At 38.2% G+C, this 15,765-nt stretch overlaps 1 protein-coding gene across 4 annotated transcripts in view; it reads left to right on the top strand.

Annotated features, from left to right (window-relative positions):
* Positions 1-15,765, top strand: part of PDGFD (platelet derived growth factor D) — a 249,963-nt gene that overhangs the window by 219,090 nt on the left and 15,108 nt on the right. For 3 of the 4 annotated variants that reach the window (XR_012518021.1, XM_003923761.4, XM_003923760.4), the window contains exon 6: positions 5,851-6,065. Coding sequence is in view for 3 of the 4 variants with exons in the window: in XM_003923761.4 (XP_003923810.1) it covers positions 5,851-6,065 (215 nt within the window). In the remaining variant the exon portion in view is untranslated. Of the gene's footprint in view, positions 1-5,850; positions 6,066-6,797; positions 15,760-15,765 lie in introns of those variants that run through there. The other variant, XM_074400496.1, reaches the window with a different exon arrangement.

Below are 15,765 nucleotides of genomic sequence, written 5' to 3'. Positions count from 1 at the left end.
ATTTATTCAGGTAGTAATTATTGAGTCTCTCTTTCTTGCAAATGGAATCTGGCACAAAGACAATGTTGTGCTTCCTTCAGCAGCTCCTTGCTTCTAATTGTTGAAATCAAATGGTTTTAGAATGAGCTTGAATGAGCTGCATTTGGTCCTTACACTAGGGGCAAAGTACTAGAAGAGAAGAGATAAAAAGATATTAGCTCTCTACCAACAACAACTTTTTTAGTTCAGTGGAAGAGAATCACCTGAATACAGATGCTTCTTTTAATGGGTTTACATCCCAGTAAACACATTGTAAGTAGAAAATATAGGTAAGTCAAAACCACATTTAATACACATAGCCTACTGAACTTCATAGCTTAGCCTAGCCTACTTTAAACATGTTCATAACACTTAAATCAGCCTACAATTGGACAAAATTATCTAACACAAGGCCCATTTTATAATAAAGGTTTAATGGCTCATGCAATTTATTGAATACACTACTGAAAATGAAAAACAGAATGGTTTTATGGGTGCTCACATTAACATACACAGCTGAAAGTACCATCAAAAAGGCAAACAACTATGTTGAACCATTGTAAGTTGGACCATCTGTAAAGAAAACAAAGCAAGGTCTATGAAGTCAGCGCTATGATAGAGGGCAGAAAAAGTGTGGAGAAGAGAAGTGGTCATAGGAGAGGTAGGGTGAATATACCTTTCAACTTGAGCTCTAGAAGATTAAAATAATTTAGCGGAGCAAGCTGAGATGCCAGAGAAAGCAAAACAGGACAAGAGCATGGTGTTCAAAAACAGCATGGCCCTACTTTAAGTGCTCACTCTCCACATGCCATCACCATGCACTAAATATATACTGATATGTAGGCTGCCGCTGCATGCCTACTAAGAGTTTATAAAGAATTTTAGCATTTTAAAGGCTAGACCTTATAACAACAATACCAGTTGTTGTTGTTACCAGTGCCAACATGATGAAACTCTGTCTCTACTAAAAATACAAAAATTAGGGGCATATGGTGCATACCTGTAGTCCCAGCTACTCGGGAGGCTGAGGCAGGAGAATTGCTTCAACCCAGGAGGCAGAAGTTACAGTGAGCTTAGATTGCACCACTGCACTCCTGCCTGGGTAACAAACCAACCGGCCAGGCGCAGTGGCTCACGCCTGTAACCCTAGCACTTTGGGGGCCTGAAGTAGGCAGATCATGAGGTCAAGAGATCGAGACCATCTTGGCCAACATGGTGAAACCTCATCTCTACTAAAAATACAAAAATTAGCTGGGCATGGTGGCATGTGCCTGTGGTCCCAGCTACGCAGGAGGCTGAGGTGGAAGAATCTCTTGAACCCAGGAGGTGGAGACTGCAGTGAGCCGGGATTGTGCCACTGTATTCCAGCCTGGTGACAGAGCAAGACTCCATCTCAAAAAAAAAAAAAAAAAAAAACCACAAGCAAAAACAAACCAACCAACAAAAGGATTACTGGCTATCTACAAGGACATGCAGCAGTTTAATTGGATTCTTGGGCAGACTCTGGATGATCAAGAGAAAAAAGGAAGATGATGCATCTGTCAGAATAAAGATGGATGAATGACCAGCACTGTGAAAGCCAACTGATAACTTGATGTTTAGAGGCTAACTCAAGGAAACTATCCTCTTGTTGACCAAAACAAGCAGTAAATTATTGTGCATGGGGAGAACAAAGGTGCTTTCCCATGTTCAAAGTGAGGAGATTATTTTGTTTGACAATAAGTTTTTGTATTCACAAAAACACACTTACCTTTACATGCCTTGATTTTGACCCAGTAAGGCACATTTTAGACTTTTGTCCACTAGAACGTGTAACTTATATAAAATAAAAAATGTTTCACTTTTAATAAAGAATAGATTTTTAAATTTAAATCATCTTAAGCTGATCACCCACCCATGTTGTGCTTGCCAAGTATGTGAAATATTTTATTGGTTTTATTTGTCCTGCAGAAACTAGAATCTCTAGGATTCTGGCATTTGTTCTCACCGAGGAAAAATCATTGCTATCAATCCATTCAGTTCCTAGATGAGGCAAGAACGGATTCAAGGAGGAATGAGGACAAAATGAAGAGTGTGCATTGGCCAAAGTCCTCTCAGTCTAGATAAAAGATGAAATGTTATATTGCAATACCAAAGACAAAAGTAGACTCTGAGTAGCTGTCTGGTTTATTATTCAGAACTGAATAGGTGGATGAGCATACACAGGAGCTCATGCTTGGGTATGTGTAATCGATGACACTGTGAACATGACAGGTTAGTGCCTATGGATGCACCCAGGAAGCCAGCTCATTTGCACAGCAAGTGGTCCTCTGGTGGGACGATTCCAACATGGCTCGTGGAAGCTGCCCTCTGAACGCTTCGTCAGCTCTTCACAGTGGGCTCATATGTGCAAAAGGCATGAAGAAGCCTGGATTCAAACTCTGCATCTACCACTGACTGGTTGTATGGCTGTGGACAAGACTTTTTCCCCCTTAACTTTTCAAAGGCTCAGTTTCCTCAACTGCAAAAGTAAGAGTAATGATTGTATGTAATTCATAGCATGTGTGGGTATTTCATGCACTCATGAAAATAGCACCTAGCACTTAGTATTCTAGATGGCCAGGATCAAAAAGAACAGGTTGATTCTCCTTCCTCCCACCTCTAATATTAGGAACTGTAATCTCCAATCCAGAGCTCAGAGTCCAGAATTCTTATGACATCCCAAAGCACCTCTGTGATTAGGCTGTGCCTAGAGGCAGGGGCTGCAGAAGGACGCACTGTGCAGCATACCGCACTTGACCAGCATATCCAGAGAAAGTCTTTGAGGACAGGGAGCCTTCTCAGCCATTCCAGAAAACTGCCAGTATGAGACCCAAAAAACATGACTGATGTCAAAGAGCCTTGATAAAGCAAGACTAAAATTCAAAATGACAGAGAAAGAAGGATTGTTCCATGATGTAGACCGGGATGAAATAAGGGATGTTAGATGAAATTAGTGGGCCCTTGAATTAAAGTTGTAACATTCTTGCTGCTCTGAAATGTTCAGCTCTGGGGACTGATGCAGGAATGGAAAGGGCAGACCCTCTCCCTGGGTTGACACCACATGGCCTGTCTCCTTCCCAGAAGTCTCACTCCAGAATTCTCCTTCTAACCCAAGCACCAGAAACCTTAATTGCTGTTCAGCCTCTGTCTGGCTCCCTGCTCTGCTGCACTGGCTAATCAGTCTTCTTTGACTGCAAACTCAGTATCCCCTACAAAAAGTCTGCAATCACACTTTAAAGCTATTTGCATCCAGTCAGAACAACGTTTTAGTTCTAGTTCTAAAAAGAGTGTCTTGATGATGTCAGTCACCTGATATGTAGGGCTGGTGGATTCTACAGCAGTCATGCAGGGCCATGGTTCTTAGTGGCATTCATGAATTGATGCATAAAACTGGCAGAATTGTGACTCTCATGGTGAGTAAGAAATGGAAGTAACCAATGGTAGTCAAAAAGTTATACAATACGAGGAGTTTGGTTTGCAATAGAATCGGGCTTACCTGCCTTCTCCTGGTTTGTGGAGGGCACTTTGGAGTTTAGTGGAATTCCCATAGGGAAGTGCTGTACTTTGGCTTGGGTGTCTTCTGAAGATAAGGATGAGGCCATTTACCACCCAGCCCCCGTTCAACATCCCACAGGAAAGTCCAATACAGCCCTCACAGCACTGGTCTTCTTTCTTCAACTAATGGCTTACTGACCATCGCTCTGTTCTTCTTAAAGTGACAGAGACTATGGGGCAAAAGGGAGAAAGGCTTCAATTCCAGTTTTACCATTTATTGTTAACTCTGAGTAAATTAATACCCACTTCAGATAGGTGGGGAGCAACTAAATGTAGTTACATGTGTAAGGTGCATAGCAGAGGGCTAAACTGAAGCAGAGACAGTGCCGCTTCTTGCGTCCTGTTCCTCTCTGCCTTCCCACTCATCACGATCCCTTGCTGCTAATTGCACCTCTTTAGTCCTCCGTGTTAGACAAATATCTTCCCATTATCACAGGCAGCAGATTTGGCCCTCTTCATCAGCCTTGTCCAGAAGCCCAGGAATGCACAGGCCAGCATCAGTATTTATCTCAAGGTGACACTTGTAATGGATGATTGCTGCACTTCTTAATCCGTTTATGTAATCCTTTCTGCTTTGCTTGCAGTTATTTTCAGTGCTTCAGCTGCAATAAAATGGTTCCTTTCCCAAGACAGAGTTCATTCAATTTAAATCTGGATTGATTAGAGCTAAAGTTATGACATGTCTTTTACAAAGGAAGAAAAAAACAGCAATAAATTATGCACAGTGATTATTTGGCATTTATTCAGTTCCCACAGTATCCTGGGCTCAGCATATAACAATTGAGGATAAATCCCTGCCCTTGAGAATCAAAGCAGAGTTGTAGATATAAAAAGACAAACGGGGATGCAGTTAATGGACTCATGGTCCATACTTGTTCCTGCAATTTTCCTTAGATGCATTCTACTGACATTGTCCTTGGCTTTTGACCTCTACCCCCAAAGACTTCTTTTTGAGCAGATTTGGTTTAAGCCTAAGACGTTTATTGCGGCTAGATTTTAGGGTGAGCATGATGATATCTGCTTAATATTCATGGGATTCCTCCTGTGGTGGCCTGGTCCACACAGGGCTTGCATTAGGAAATGGTGGTGGGTCCTGTGCAGACAAAAGGATTTGCTTCTGTGTTCATGTGAGAGGATACCGATACATGTGTGCACCAATAAGAGCATTTCCCTGCCAAATGGATGGATGATTGGATGGACTTTGAGAACACTGAATCAGATCTAATTTATGTAACACAATAATACAAATTCAATTCAAGTAAATATTTATGACTTAGCTTTGAAAATAGTGTGATGCTTTTAGTTCATAGAAGTCCCACTAACTATATCCCATGATAATCATTTATATGAAGTAACATCCAAAGAAGAAAAAGAGGGAGAAAGACCTAATGTATTTTTTAATATTGTTCATTTGACTTTAAAGGAAAAGAATGTGAGAGGGGGAGATTCAAATGAATCAAGATGAATAAGAATAGCTGGCATTGAGTGCCAGGCATGTTACATTCAGTTCTTCAAATGATTACATGTTATAGATGAGGAAGCAGAAGTTCAGAGCCATTAAATAACTTTCCAACTGCAAGGAAGCATAGCCATGATGTGATTGAAGGAAGTTGTAACTTTACTGCGGTTCCCAAGCACTTAACCACTATGCTATACTGCCATCTAGGACCCAATGCACAAATATGCACTATATCCATGAAAAAAAATCATTTTCTCTAACATGTTGGTTAACTTTGAAGTTACAAATAAAACAAAAATCCTTTTCTTTATTACATTTACATGTGAAATTTCACTGCCAGGTAAATATAATACAGTAATTGTCCCTAATATGTCCTAGATATCATTCAAATTATATTTAAGTAACGGCTTAGAGTCAGGATTTATTTAGAATGGAAAAGCAATTTATTTTGTCTTTTTGAAGATAAAAGCAATTATTTTAATTTGCCAAATGTTTCATTTTCTTTCCTCAGAACTTTTTTTTGCATAAAAAAGATGAAAGGAAATTTAAACAAAGATTTTAGCCGAGGTTTTTGTTTTGTTTTGTTTTTGTTGTTATTTTTGAAGGGTAGATGGGATCAAGAGAGAAATTAGGTTTTTTATTTTAGGTTCCCAGTAATTGAGAGCCTGAGGATGGATTTAATTCCAGGGTTAAGGTTGTCCTCACAGAATCTTCCCACTCTATTCCCAAAAACACACGCTGAGCAATTGTGCTTACAGTTGTGTGTTTGCTTACACCATGTGTGTATTTACTTACAGTTAACCTGGATAGGCTCAATGATGATGTCAAGCGTTACAGTTGCACTCCCAGGAATTACTCAGTCAATATAAGAGAAGAGCTGAAGCTGACCAATGTGGTCTTCTTTCCACGTTGCCTCCTCGTGCAGCGCTGTGGAGGAAATTGTGGCTGTGGAACTGCCAGCTGGAGGTCCTGCACATGCAATTCAGGGAAAACTGTGAAAAAGTATCATGAGGTATGTCATTCTCCGATTTCTTATTGCAGTGCTTCATCTATCAGATTCGGGAGGACAGGGCCATTGCATACAGTTGTTCAGGTTGATCACTGCACAAGGGCTCCCAGCCAGGGTGTGATTAGGAGCTGAAATTCTACCCACACTAGGTTTGCCAAGTCAAGTACCCTGATGAAAGTTAATCTCATCCTGACGAAGGCACTGTTTTTTCTAAATTGAACAATACACCATGTGGATCAACAACAGCCTTGTTAGAATATATAATCAAATGCGTGATACAGTAATTTCAGAGCTTACTTCACCTCCTTGCAGAAAGACAGAGAGAAAAAAAATATGATATTACTCATTTACAGGATGTGACTCAAAAACTAATAAGCAAAACCTTAAATTCAATTATATTATTTAATAAATTTGGCACAATAAAGATAGAAAAATATAAATTGCCAAAGATAATTTCATTTTCTAAATATGAAGTATGTTTCAACTGGAAATGATCATTTTATTCTAACAACTATTAAGTGCTACTCGGGAAATCAGCTCTTGGATTATGGAAAAACAAACAAAAGTAAATAGAATATAGGAGGAACAAAGACTTAAAGAGCATAGTAACCTTAATAATAGTAATCATAGCATTTATTGCTTGACAAACATTATTGTAAGTAATCATTAGCTCATTTAGCATCCCATCATCAATATTGTAAAAATGTTGCTATTTTTATTCTTTTTTTTTTATAGGTAAGTCAACTAAAGGCCTAGGAGAATCATAAGTTAGCCAGCACGGCATGGTCAGTAAATCACAGAGCCAAGACTCCAACTCCAATCCACTGGCTCCAAGGTCTGTTTTTCCTGTCACTAGTAATATATAGCACTTCATTGAGCATAAAAGATAGAGTAGACTGAAGAGGAGTTAGAGCTATTCCCTGACATAAACAGCAGGTCTAATTGCTTTATGATTGTGGGAACATGTGCAAGTCACTAAAGTTTAGAGACTCGGTTTTCACATATGTGAAATGGGACTGAGAAATTAATATACCAGGTAACCCCTTCCAGAGTTGTTCTGAGGGTCAAATAAAACAATGCATTTGAAATGTATTTTGCAAGATGTTAAGCATCATACAGAAATATGTTTTAAAATATACACTAAAATATAAAGCAAACATTATCATTAGGAATTACTGTTTGAGTTGCTCTCCGTCAATGTCCACTGCAATCCCATTACTGGGTATATACCCAAAGGATTATAAATCATTCTACTATAAAGACACATGCACACATAAGTTTATCGCATCACTTTTTACAATAGTAAAGACTTAGAACCAACCCAAATGCCCATCAGTAATAGACTGGATAATGAAAATGTGGCCCATATATACCATGGACTACTATGCCGCCATAAAAAGGGATGAGTTCATGTCCTTTGCAGGGACATGGATGAAGCTGGAAGCCATCGTTCTCAGCAAACTAACACAGGAACAGAAAACCAAACACTACATGTTGTCACTCATAAGTGAGAGTTTTACAATGAGAACACATGGTCACAGAGAAGGGAACATGACACACTGGGGCCTGCCGGCGGGTGGGGGACTAGGAGAGGAATAGCATTAGGAGAAATACCTAATGTCGATGACGGGTTGATGGGTGCAGAAACCACCATGACATGTGTATACCTATGTAACAAACCTGCACGTTCTGCACGTGTATTTCAGAACTTAAAGTATAAAAAAAAAGTCCACCAAAACAAAGGAATAGATAGATAGTTCTCTCTAAATAAAATCTCCAGCTTTGTCAAACTGTTTTTTGGAGGCTTTTGTTGTTGTTATTTGGGTTTTGATTTTTATTCTGAAAACAATACAAAAGTCATAATAAGTTAGGAGGTTACTTCTGGATTAAACAAAAATGAGTATGTAATAATTGCTATTTTCAACTTGGAAATGTAGGAAGTTGTGCCACAATGACCATATTTACTTCAGACAGGGAAACATTATTTCAGACTTACATGCAACATATTTTCTTAGCCATAAGAATTGCTTGCTCCACACCACTGTTTTCAAAGGCAAAAAAAAAAAAAAAAAAAAAAAAAAGTTCTCATATCTAGAGAATGCTATAATCTATGTTCATTGTGTTTTATTTTTGTATGAACTGATGAACTCTAGATTGGATGTTGTCCTTCACTTCTAAGAACCTGAATTTTATAACCTTTAATCATACTCTGAGGATAAATAGTAGTCAGGTTACAGTTTAAATAATCTAGGAAGTGACAAGGTCTCTACCTGGTAGTAACTGGGAGGAAGAACATTCAAGGTCAGGCCTTTGATATATTTGTGAAGTGCTTTATTTTTATCTTTACACTCAGAAGTTTTAGCTTGATTTTAAAAATGACTTATTGTAGGAATGGCAGAGTGAACCATACAGCCCTAAAGACCCTTACCTCCCAGCCAGTTAGTTCTGCAGAACACTGAAGGCCTGGCTATCCTCCTCCTCTTAGTTCCTTTCTTGTCTCTCCACACAATAACCATTACCTGCAAATTTCTGTTCTCAATTAACGTGTAAAGGGGAAAACTCTTGATCTCTTGGTTCAGTCGCATGAGTGTATCTAAGCATCTTTTTAAGACATGTGTCATAATATTTTTACTTCTAGAACTCTGCAGAGCTCTCTGCCAAGTGCTGGTCCAAAGGAAAAATAAGCATCCACCACCAGCCAGTAACTGAGTACCTGAAACAAACTCACCTGTCACATGCCCCTGAGACTCCTGAAATACCTTTGAGATGTGTCACAATTATCACTTTCAAGTGCCCTGTGGAAAATAGCAAAAGGCTTATTCCATTTCCAGAAGGGGGGTTGCTTGAGCCTAGTCTCTTTAGGGAAAAATTCTAGTCCTTTAATCTTCGAGTTCTGTGTCTGTATTCTTACCTCTGAGAAATGAGAAACCAGTTTCCTCAGCTCATGGTTGCAACTGATGAGATGTGAAATGAGTTTCTGTGAGAGACGAGCTCCCTTAAAGGGGTAATGAGACCTTGTCACATAACAGGCTTCTGTGATTCTCCACAAATATTTCAGTGCTTAACATTAAGAAATTTAAATCTAGGAAACTAGAAAGCTCCTAATGAAGCTAATATCACTGCTTTTTTAACTGGTCATTATTTATTATTTGGTCATTATTTATGACTGGTCATTATTTGGTCATTATTATAACTGGTCATTATTTATTTGGTCATTATTTATAACTGGTCATTATTTATTATTTGGTCATTATTTATTATAACTGGTCATTATTTGGTCATTATTTATTATTTGGTCATTATTTGGTCATTATTTATTATAACTGGTCATTATTTAACTGGTCATTATTAGTTCTCCTGTAAAGTTTTGAGCAGTTTTCACTGTGCAGTAAAATGTGACTAACTTTATTATTTCTTGCTCTCAGAAGTTTGTAGGTACCTTATTAAAGGATTTTTCCTCTTTCTTAACAATTGTTCTATGCTTCTTGGAATATATTAGATATAGGGGAGGAAAAATACCTTTTCTTCTACCCATCTTAGGTTCATGGCTGAGGCCACCATAACAAAAGACAGAATAGCAAAAGAAAAGCATACTCATTTATTGAATATGTTTTACATGACACAGGCCTTGCTAAGGAAGAAAAGACTCCCAAAGTCAGTTCAACCTGAGAATTTTTTACAGTAAGTTTGATAAAGTATGGATAGTTGTGGAGAAATATGATAGGGCAGAATATGATCTAATGGTAATAAACTTGAGAAAATTAGCAAGGCTCTTTTGTTCAGATTCTTTTTTGTTCTACCTTTGTCTTTGGAGATAAAGATTCTTAGGCCAGGAGCAGTGGCTCATGCCTATAATCCCACCATTTTTAGAGGCCAAGGTGGGATGATCTTTTGAGGCTACGAGTTCGAGATCAGCCTGGTCAACATAGTGAGACCCCCATCTCTACAAAAAAATAAAAGAAAGAGTTTTCTTTTAAGTAGCCAAGTGTGGAGACATGTGCCTGTGGTCTGAGCTACTTGGGAGGCTGAGGCAGGAGAACTGCTTGAGCGCAGGAGTTCAAGGTTGCAGCAAGTCACTGTACTCCAGCCTCGGTGACAAGGTGAGACACATATTAAAAAAAAAAGGGGGGGGGGAGATTCTTCTTTCTTCTGAGTATAACAGCAGCATTGCTCACATGAGGGTCTTATGACTTGCTACATGGGAAGATCAGAAAATCCTAGGTTTTATGACCTACTTCAGGATAGAGCATGAAGGGAAGGTCAGAGTGATCTTTCTGCTTTTCTTGTTTTCTCAAATTCCTTCAGCTTAAAACATTTGGGAATACAGTGTCCTGAGCCCCATCATAGGATATAAAAGATACTTTGGTAGTGATTTCTGTTAAAGGGAGGATTCCAGAAAACAAAGTATTGTGTAGACAATTAGAAGATACTGTTATTTCAGTTCTCTTCCTTTCTAGTGTATAATGAAGGAACAGGATATTCCCTAAAAATATAGTGATCTATTATTAATACTCATTGTTTTCCACGATTTGGTGCCCTGGCTGCATCCATTCAGTCAACAGCCAAAAACATAGGAAGCATCAGAGAGATACAAATAGAAGTTAATTTTCTCTGTTCTTCCTCTCCTGATTTTGTCAGGATGCTTGACATAACCACCTACACTATCTAGTAGAACTTTCTACGGTGATAGGAACAACCTATATTTAGACTGTTCCTTATGGTAGTCACTAGCAACATGTGGCTATTGGGCACTTGAAGTGTGTGCAGCACAAATAGAAACTAATTTTTTTTATTGTATTTAGTTTTAACTCATTGAAATTTAAATCACCACATAAGGCTGTGGCTACCTTGTTGAATGGCACAAGCCTAGACCCATCTCTGATTCCAGCACATTTATAGCATCTAGAATCATTTACGTCTCTGGACAAAATGAAAAAAAATTATTTTAGGGGATTATTCTTATTTAATGTAGAATTTTGTATTAAACATCTGCATTTTATCACAGTTTAAGAGTTAGGAGATGTAGTAATAAATAGGTCCAGATTATCTTCAACTTGATGGTTAGATTTGTGTATTTTTGACTTTTCAGTGGGTTAATTGGGGTTTTAATGCATCCACAATTTAAGATATTTTTAACCTTCAATGGGTTTATCAGAATATAGCCCCATCATAAATCAAGGAGCATCTGTATTTATACATGAAACATCAGATTAGAGCACTACACTGTTGACCTTCAGATTTGAGGTAACAGAATAGTACTTTGTTTTTACATGTTTGAAATGTCTGTTATTGAAAACAACTTACCTAAATTTTTAAATTGAGATCAAAGAAACAGAAAAGAAATTTTGTGCAAGAAGTATTTATTCTCTAGCAATAGGGAGGGAGTTTTGGGGTCATGATTATACCTAACCGTAAAAAAAAGTCAAGAAAGTCTCTTTTCTATTATTTTTTTTTAGAAACCACATAGCTAGAAATTGTAGAGTCTCTCTGCCTCTTGTCCTTTCTCCACCTTTGAGTGAGACCATGAGGCCTTTCCTGTGGTGTTTTCCTACCAAGAGAGGGCCATAGAGCAGAAAAATTGCAGAACTAGAAAAGATGTGAGTTCTGATTCCAGTTCCACTGCATGGAGAGGCAATGAGGACCAGCTACTTAAAACTTCCCAAGGCCTCAGGTTTCCTCACTTAATCCCCATAATAACATACAATTTTGAGTTCCCAGGCAAACCTGAAATTGCATCACTTTCATTATCTGTTGTTACACTTTATCCTGCCCCCGAAATCTTATCTTACTGAAATTGTGTAAAGAATAAACAAATTGGTGGTTGAAATGCTTAGTAAATGCAAAAAGAATAAAGATATGATATGGAACAGTAAATGTTTATGGACGGTTTATAAAAAAGTTAATTCACTCCTCTTGACAATGGCAGTGATAACACCTGTGCTTCTTACCACCTGAGGATACTGGGTGAATGAAGACATCTGAAAACTATAAAATACAAGACAGATGTGGGTGGAATTAGATGAGAGCCTGGTCTGGCTTTCTCAGTTCTGATTAGATTTTTTCCCTGATGACCCACTTACAGGTTACTGAACTCCTTGTTTAAGTATTACAAACTGTGCACACTCTCTCCTTTCTGAATCTAACTTCACATCAGGCCTTCCCGCCAAAGCGGCAAACTTGCCACGTGGGACAAGGTACTCCCCAGGCAGACAGGCCCATCTGTGTCATGAGTGATACCCAGTGCTAATGCCATACTCTGAAAGTTAGTGCCCAACGAGGCTTCCTATATTGTTTTCTGCAGTGAGTAGGCTGAACATGTAGTCATTAATCCTCTAAGGTACAGTCAAAATCATTTAACTATTTGGTTCTATAAAGTTAAAACTGCAACTGAGTATACCTCATAGTAAACATAGAGTCTCACAGAAAGCTAGTATGCACAGATGTCATGATTGCATTTTCAGAATTCACGAGCATATTATAAGCTCCCACTATAACCCAGCTTTTTGTCACTTTCAAATTTAACTTCTTAGTATAACAGTGTTGTGCTGCTTGTCATTTATGTCTTTTTAACTGAGTACTATGTCTTGGGACTTGATATCAGTCCTTCTGTTAACAGTGTCAGCCACTGCTGCAACTAGTGCCTGCAGGTTGAGTAACTATTCAGGGAGAAAATAATATGTTATCCCTTCTCAAGATATTTTTGCTTGTAGTCACTTAGTTTTCAGAAGAATTCACTAGCATCCCTTAAAAATATTGACTCTGTGTACATTTTTTATAAAGGCTATAAGTATGAAAAAGGTCAAAAGAGACGGTTTTTTTTCCCCTTAATAAACTATGTGTGCTGAATACAGCCTGCTTTAGAAGTTAGGAAGAATCTTAAACTCTTAATGATTCAGGTTTATATAATGCATTTGTCCTGAAATATGTAGTTCTGTTCCTTTGTCAGTCATTAATTTGAGAACTGTTACAAGGTCTTAATAACCTTTTTTTAATATTCCCAATAAACAAGAACTGACTCAGCAGATAGCTTTTCTGCCTGGTATTGTTTTATTAGTGTAAATAGCTTCATGGCAAAGATTTATTCAGAGGTTTATTAGCAACAAGGTGAGTAACTGTAGTTAAATATCTTTTGTGATTAGGTAATTTGCAAAACTGAGTACCTTTGATTTTCTACGGTGGTATGAAACCCACCAACTGGCTCAGTCACACTCCATTTAGTAGATGTCAAGTTTCCTTGGCTTCACGTGTTTTTGCAGGGGGTGGAGAGGAGTCAGGATCCTCATTTGCACCCATAGGTGTTAAGAAACAGCCTGTCGCCCCCTAGTGGATTTGGTATTTCCAGGTGTCTGCTTGCAGCTGTGAATCACAGCTCAGAAAATAAGAAAGGGCTTTGTGAGGGAACCTCTTGTCCTTCAGCTGCTGTAATTAATTCAGTGTTCTTTCCCTTTAAAGGTGACCAGATAACCTATAACCAGCCAGTTTGCTTTCTCAGATAAAGTCTTTTCATTTTTCTATGTGCCCTCAAATCAGCCGTGCTTTCTTCCTCCTTTCGATGCTGTGTACCTGAACCTAAGACTATTACATGATCTGAAAGCTTTGAACATCAGCGCTGTGATCATCTAGGAAGGCAGTCCAAGTTCCACTTTGTTCAAATAGTGTTTTCCTGTCTTGTCTGGGAAAAAGTGTCTGCCAATTCATTTTTCTCTTTTTATCAGCAAAACACATGTATACTGTGCTCACGTTGCTTAATATAAAACATAGAGAAAATCCCTGAACAATCGGAAGACCAGTTAGAAAAACTGCCCAGGCTCTTTCTCTCATCCCAAAGCACACACTTTTGTTTGCCATCGAATGAGAAAGCAAATCGACAGAGCTCTGATTTTAGAGGTGCCAATCATCACAAATTATTAGGCCTCGATAACAGTCTTCTTAAACAGGAATCTTTATCATATGCTCAGCTTCTTAGGAATCATTTCCCTCTCCTGCATCTCCTTGGTTCTCAAATCTGTTTTACAGGCAGATAGTCTTGGAAAATAGCAACTAATTCATATTGGAGAAATTCTTGGCAAAGCTATAGGAGTTCAAACCCCAACTCCTTCCAAGGCACCTATTGTTAAGTGCAATAGAATTGCAGAAGATGATAATAGAATCTATCAAAACTGGCCTTTGGACTAGCTTTACCAATAACAAAATTTCTGACACCTTGTCTCCCTAATGAACTCTCTTATGGGATATCTTTCTGCCTCAATTTTGTACTCACAAACCTTTTGAAGTTTTGCTACAAATAGATCTCTGTCTTCCATTCTGTGTCAGCAGAGTGCCCTAACTTGATTGAACATTAAACAAACGCAGTGATTTATTCTCTGCCTAACTGGACCTTCTATGGAACAGCATGGCAAAATTCTAAATGAAAGGAATGTGCAGCCCGTGATGCATGACTGCAGGAGACTCTAGGCATCAAACTTTCATCTAGGCTAAAAGTTCAAGCAAAGCATAACAGGTCTCTCTGCCCGTTCACATGGGGAACCAGACACACCCTTGAGACACAAAAGGAAATTGAAGGCATGTTAGAGAGGCCTTAAGTCAGAATGTGCTAGGAACCTAAATGTCCTCATCCCAGATCCTAGTGTCAGGTCCAAGTCGCTGGAAGACCCTGGACAAGTTACTTACCTTCCTTTAGAATCTCAGTATAGAGTGTGCATAGTGATACCTTTTCCACTATTTGAAAGACTTGTCTGAGGGTAAAAAGGAAAAAAAAAAGTGCCTTTGCAAATTATTCAAAAACCATAAAATGCTACGGAATCATTTGACGGTGCCATGACTGAGTTTAGAATCTAAAAGGAAAATAGGACAAAATGGAAAAATAAAGGCTAACAGGAATCTAAGAATTAAAGGAAATAATCTGTTAGTCTGCCTATGTAGCATGTTAGAAAACAAGTATGTAATTTTACCAAGTATATGTCTGTGTCATAGCTAATGTTTGACTAAATGAAGGCCACTGCAGGGGAAAGGGTTAGCCTATATTTAAACTACTCATTTAAGAAATTATGTTTACATTTATGAATTTAAAAATTAATGATATACTTATTGATTTAATAAACGCTATATTGATACATAGTATTAATATACAAAGATTTTAGTGGAAGCTGGTCTGTTTGAATTGTAAAGGATGTTATATGCTAACAAATATATAGGAACATAGACACATTTTTACTTACTTATGGCCACTAATGACCTTCATCGGGCAACATGTTTTACTTCAACCAAAGATTTAGATATACCAGCATATTATGTTCATGTCTTTACTCATTTTCCTGTCCATGCTAATAATAGGCTCAGTACTGTATTTTTCTATAACACATGCCTTGGTCAGAAGAATCTTTATGGTAATATTTGGAACAGCACCTGGCCCAAAGCAGGCCCTTAGAAAACTATTAATGAATACCTGCTAAGACACATGAAATCATCTGGGTACTTCAGGTAGGTAATGCTGGGTATTGCTCTGGGATCAACTGATTCCTCCACTTCAGGCAGTCAGTTATTTGTAAAAATGTATACATGTGTGCATTCTGATAGGAAGCCCATAGCTTTTGTTGGATTCTCAAAGGGTTATGAACCTAGTTGTCAAAAAGGTGATAAGTAAGTGGGATCTGACTGAGTTTAATTCCAAAGGCTTTCTAACAGGAGATGTGCTTCTTGTCCT

This window comes from Saimiri boliviensis, chromosome 6 (genome assembly GCF_048565385.1).
Source record: "Saimiri boliviensis isolate mSaiBol1 chromosome 6, mSaiBol1.pri, whole genome shotgun sequence".
NCBI lineage: Eukaryota > Metazoa > Chordata > Mammalia > Primates > Cebidae > Saimiri > Saimiri boliviensis.
This window is presented reverse-complemented; position numbering and strand designations above follow the sequence as displayed.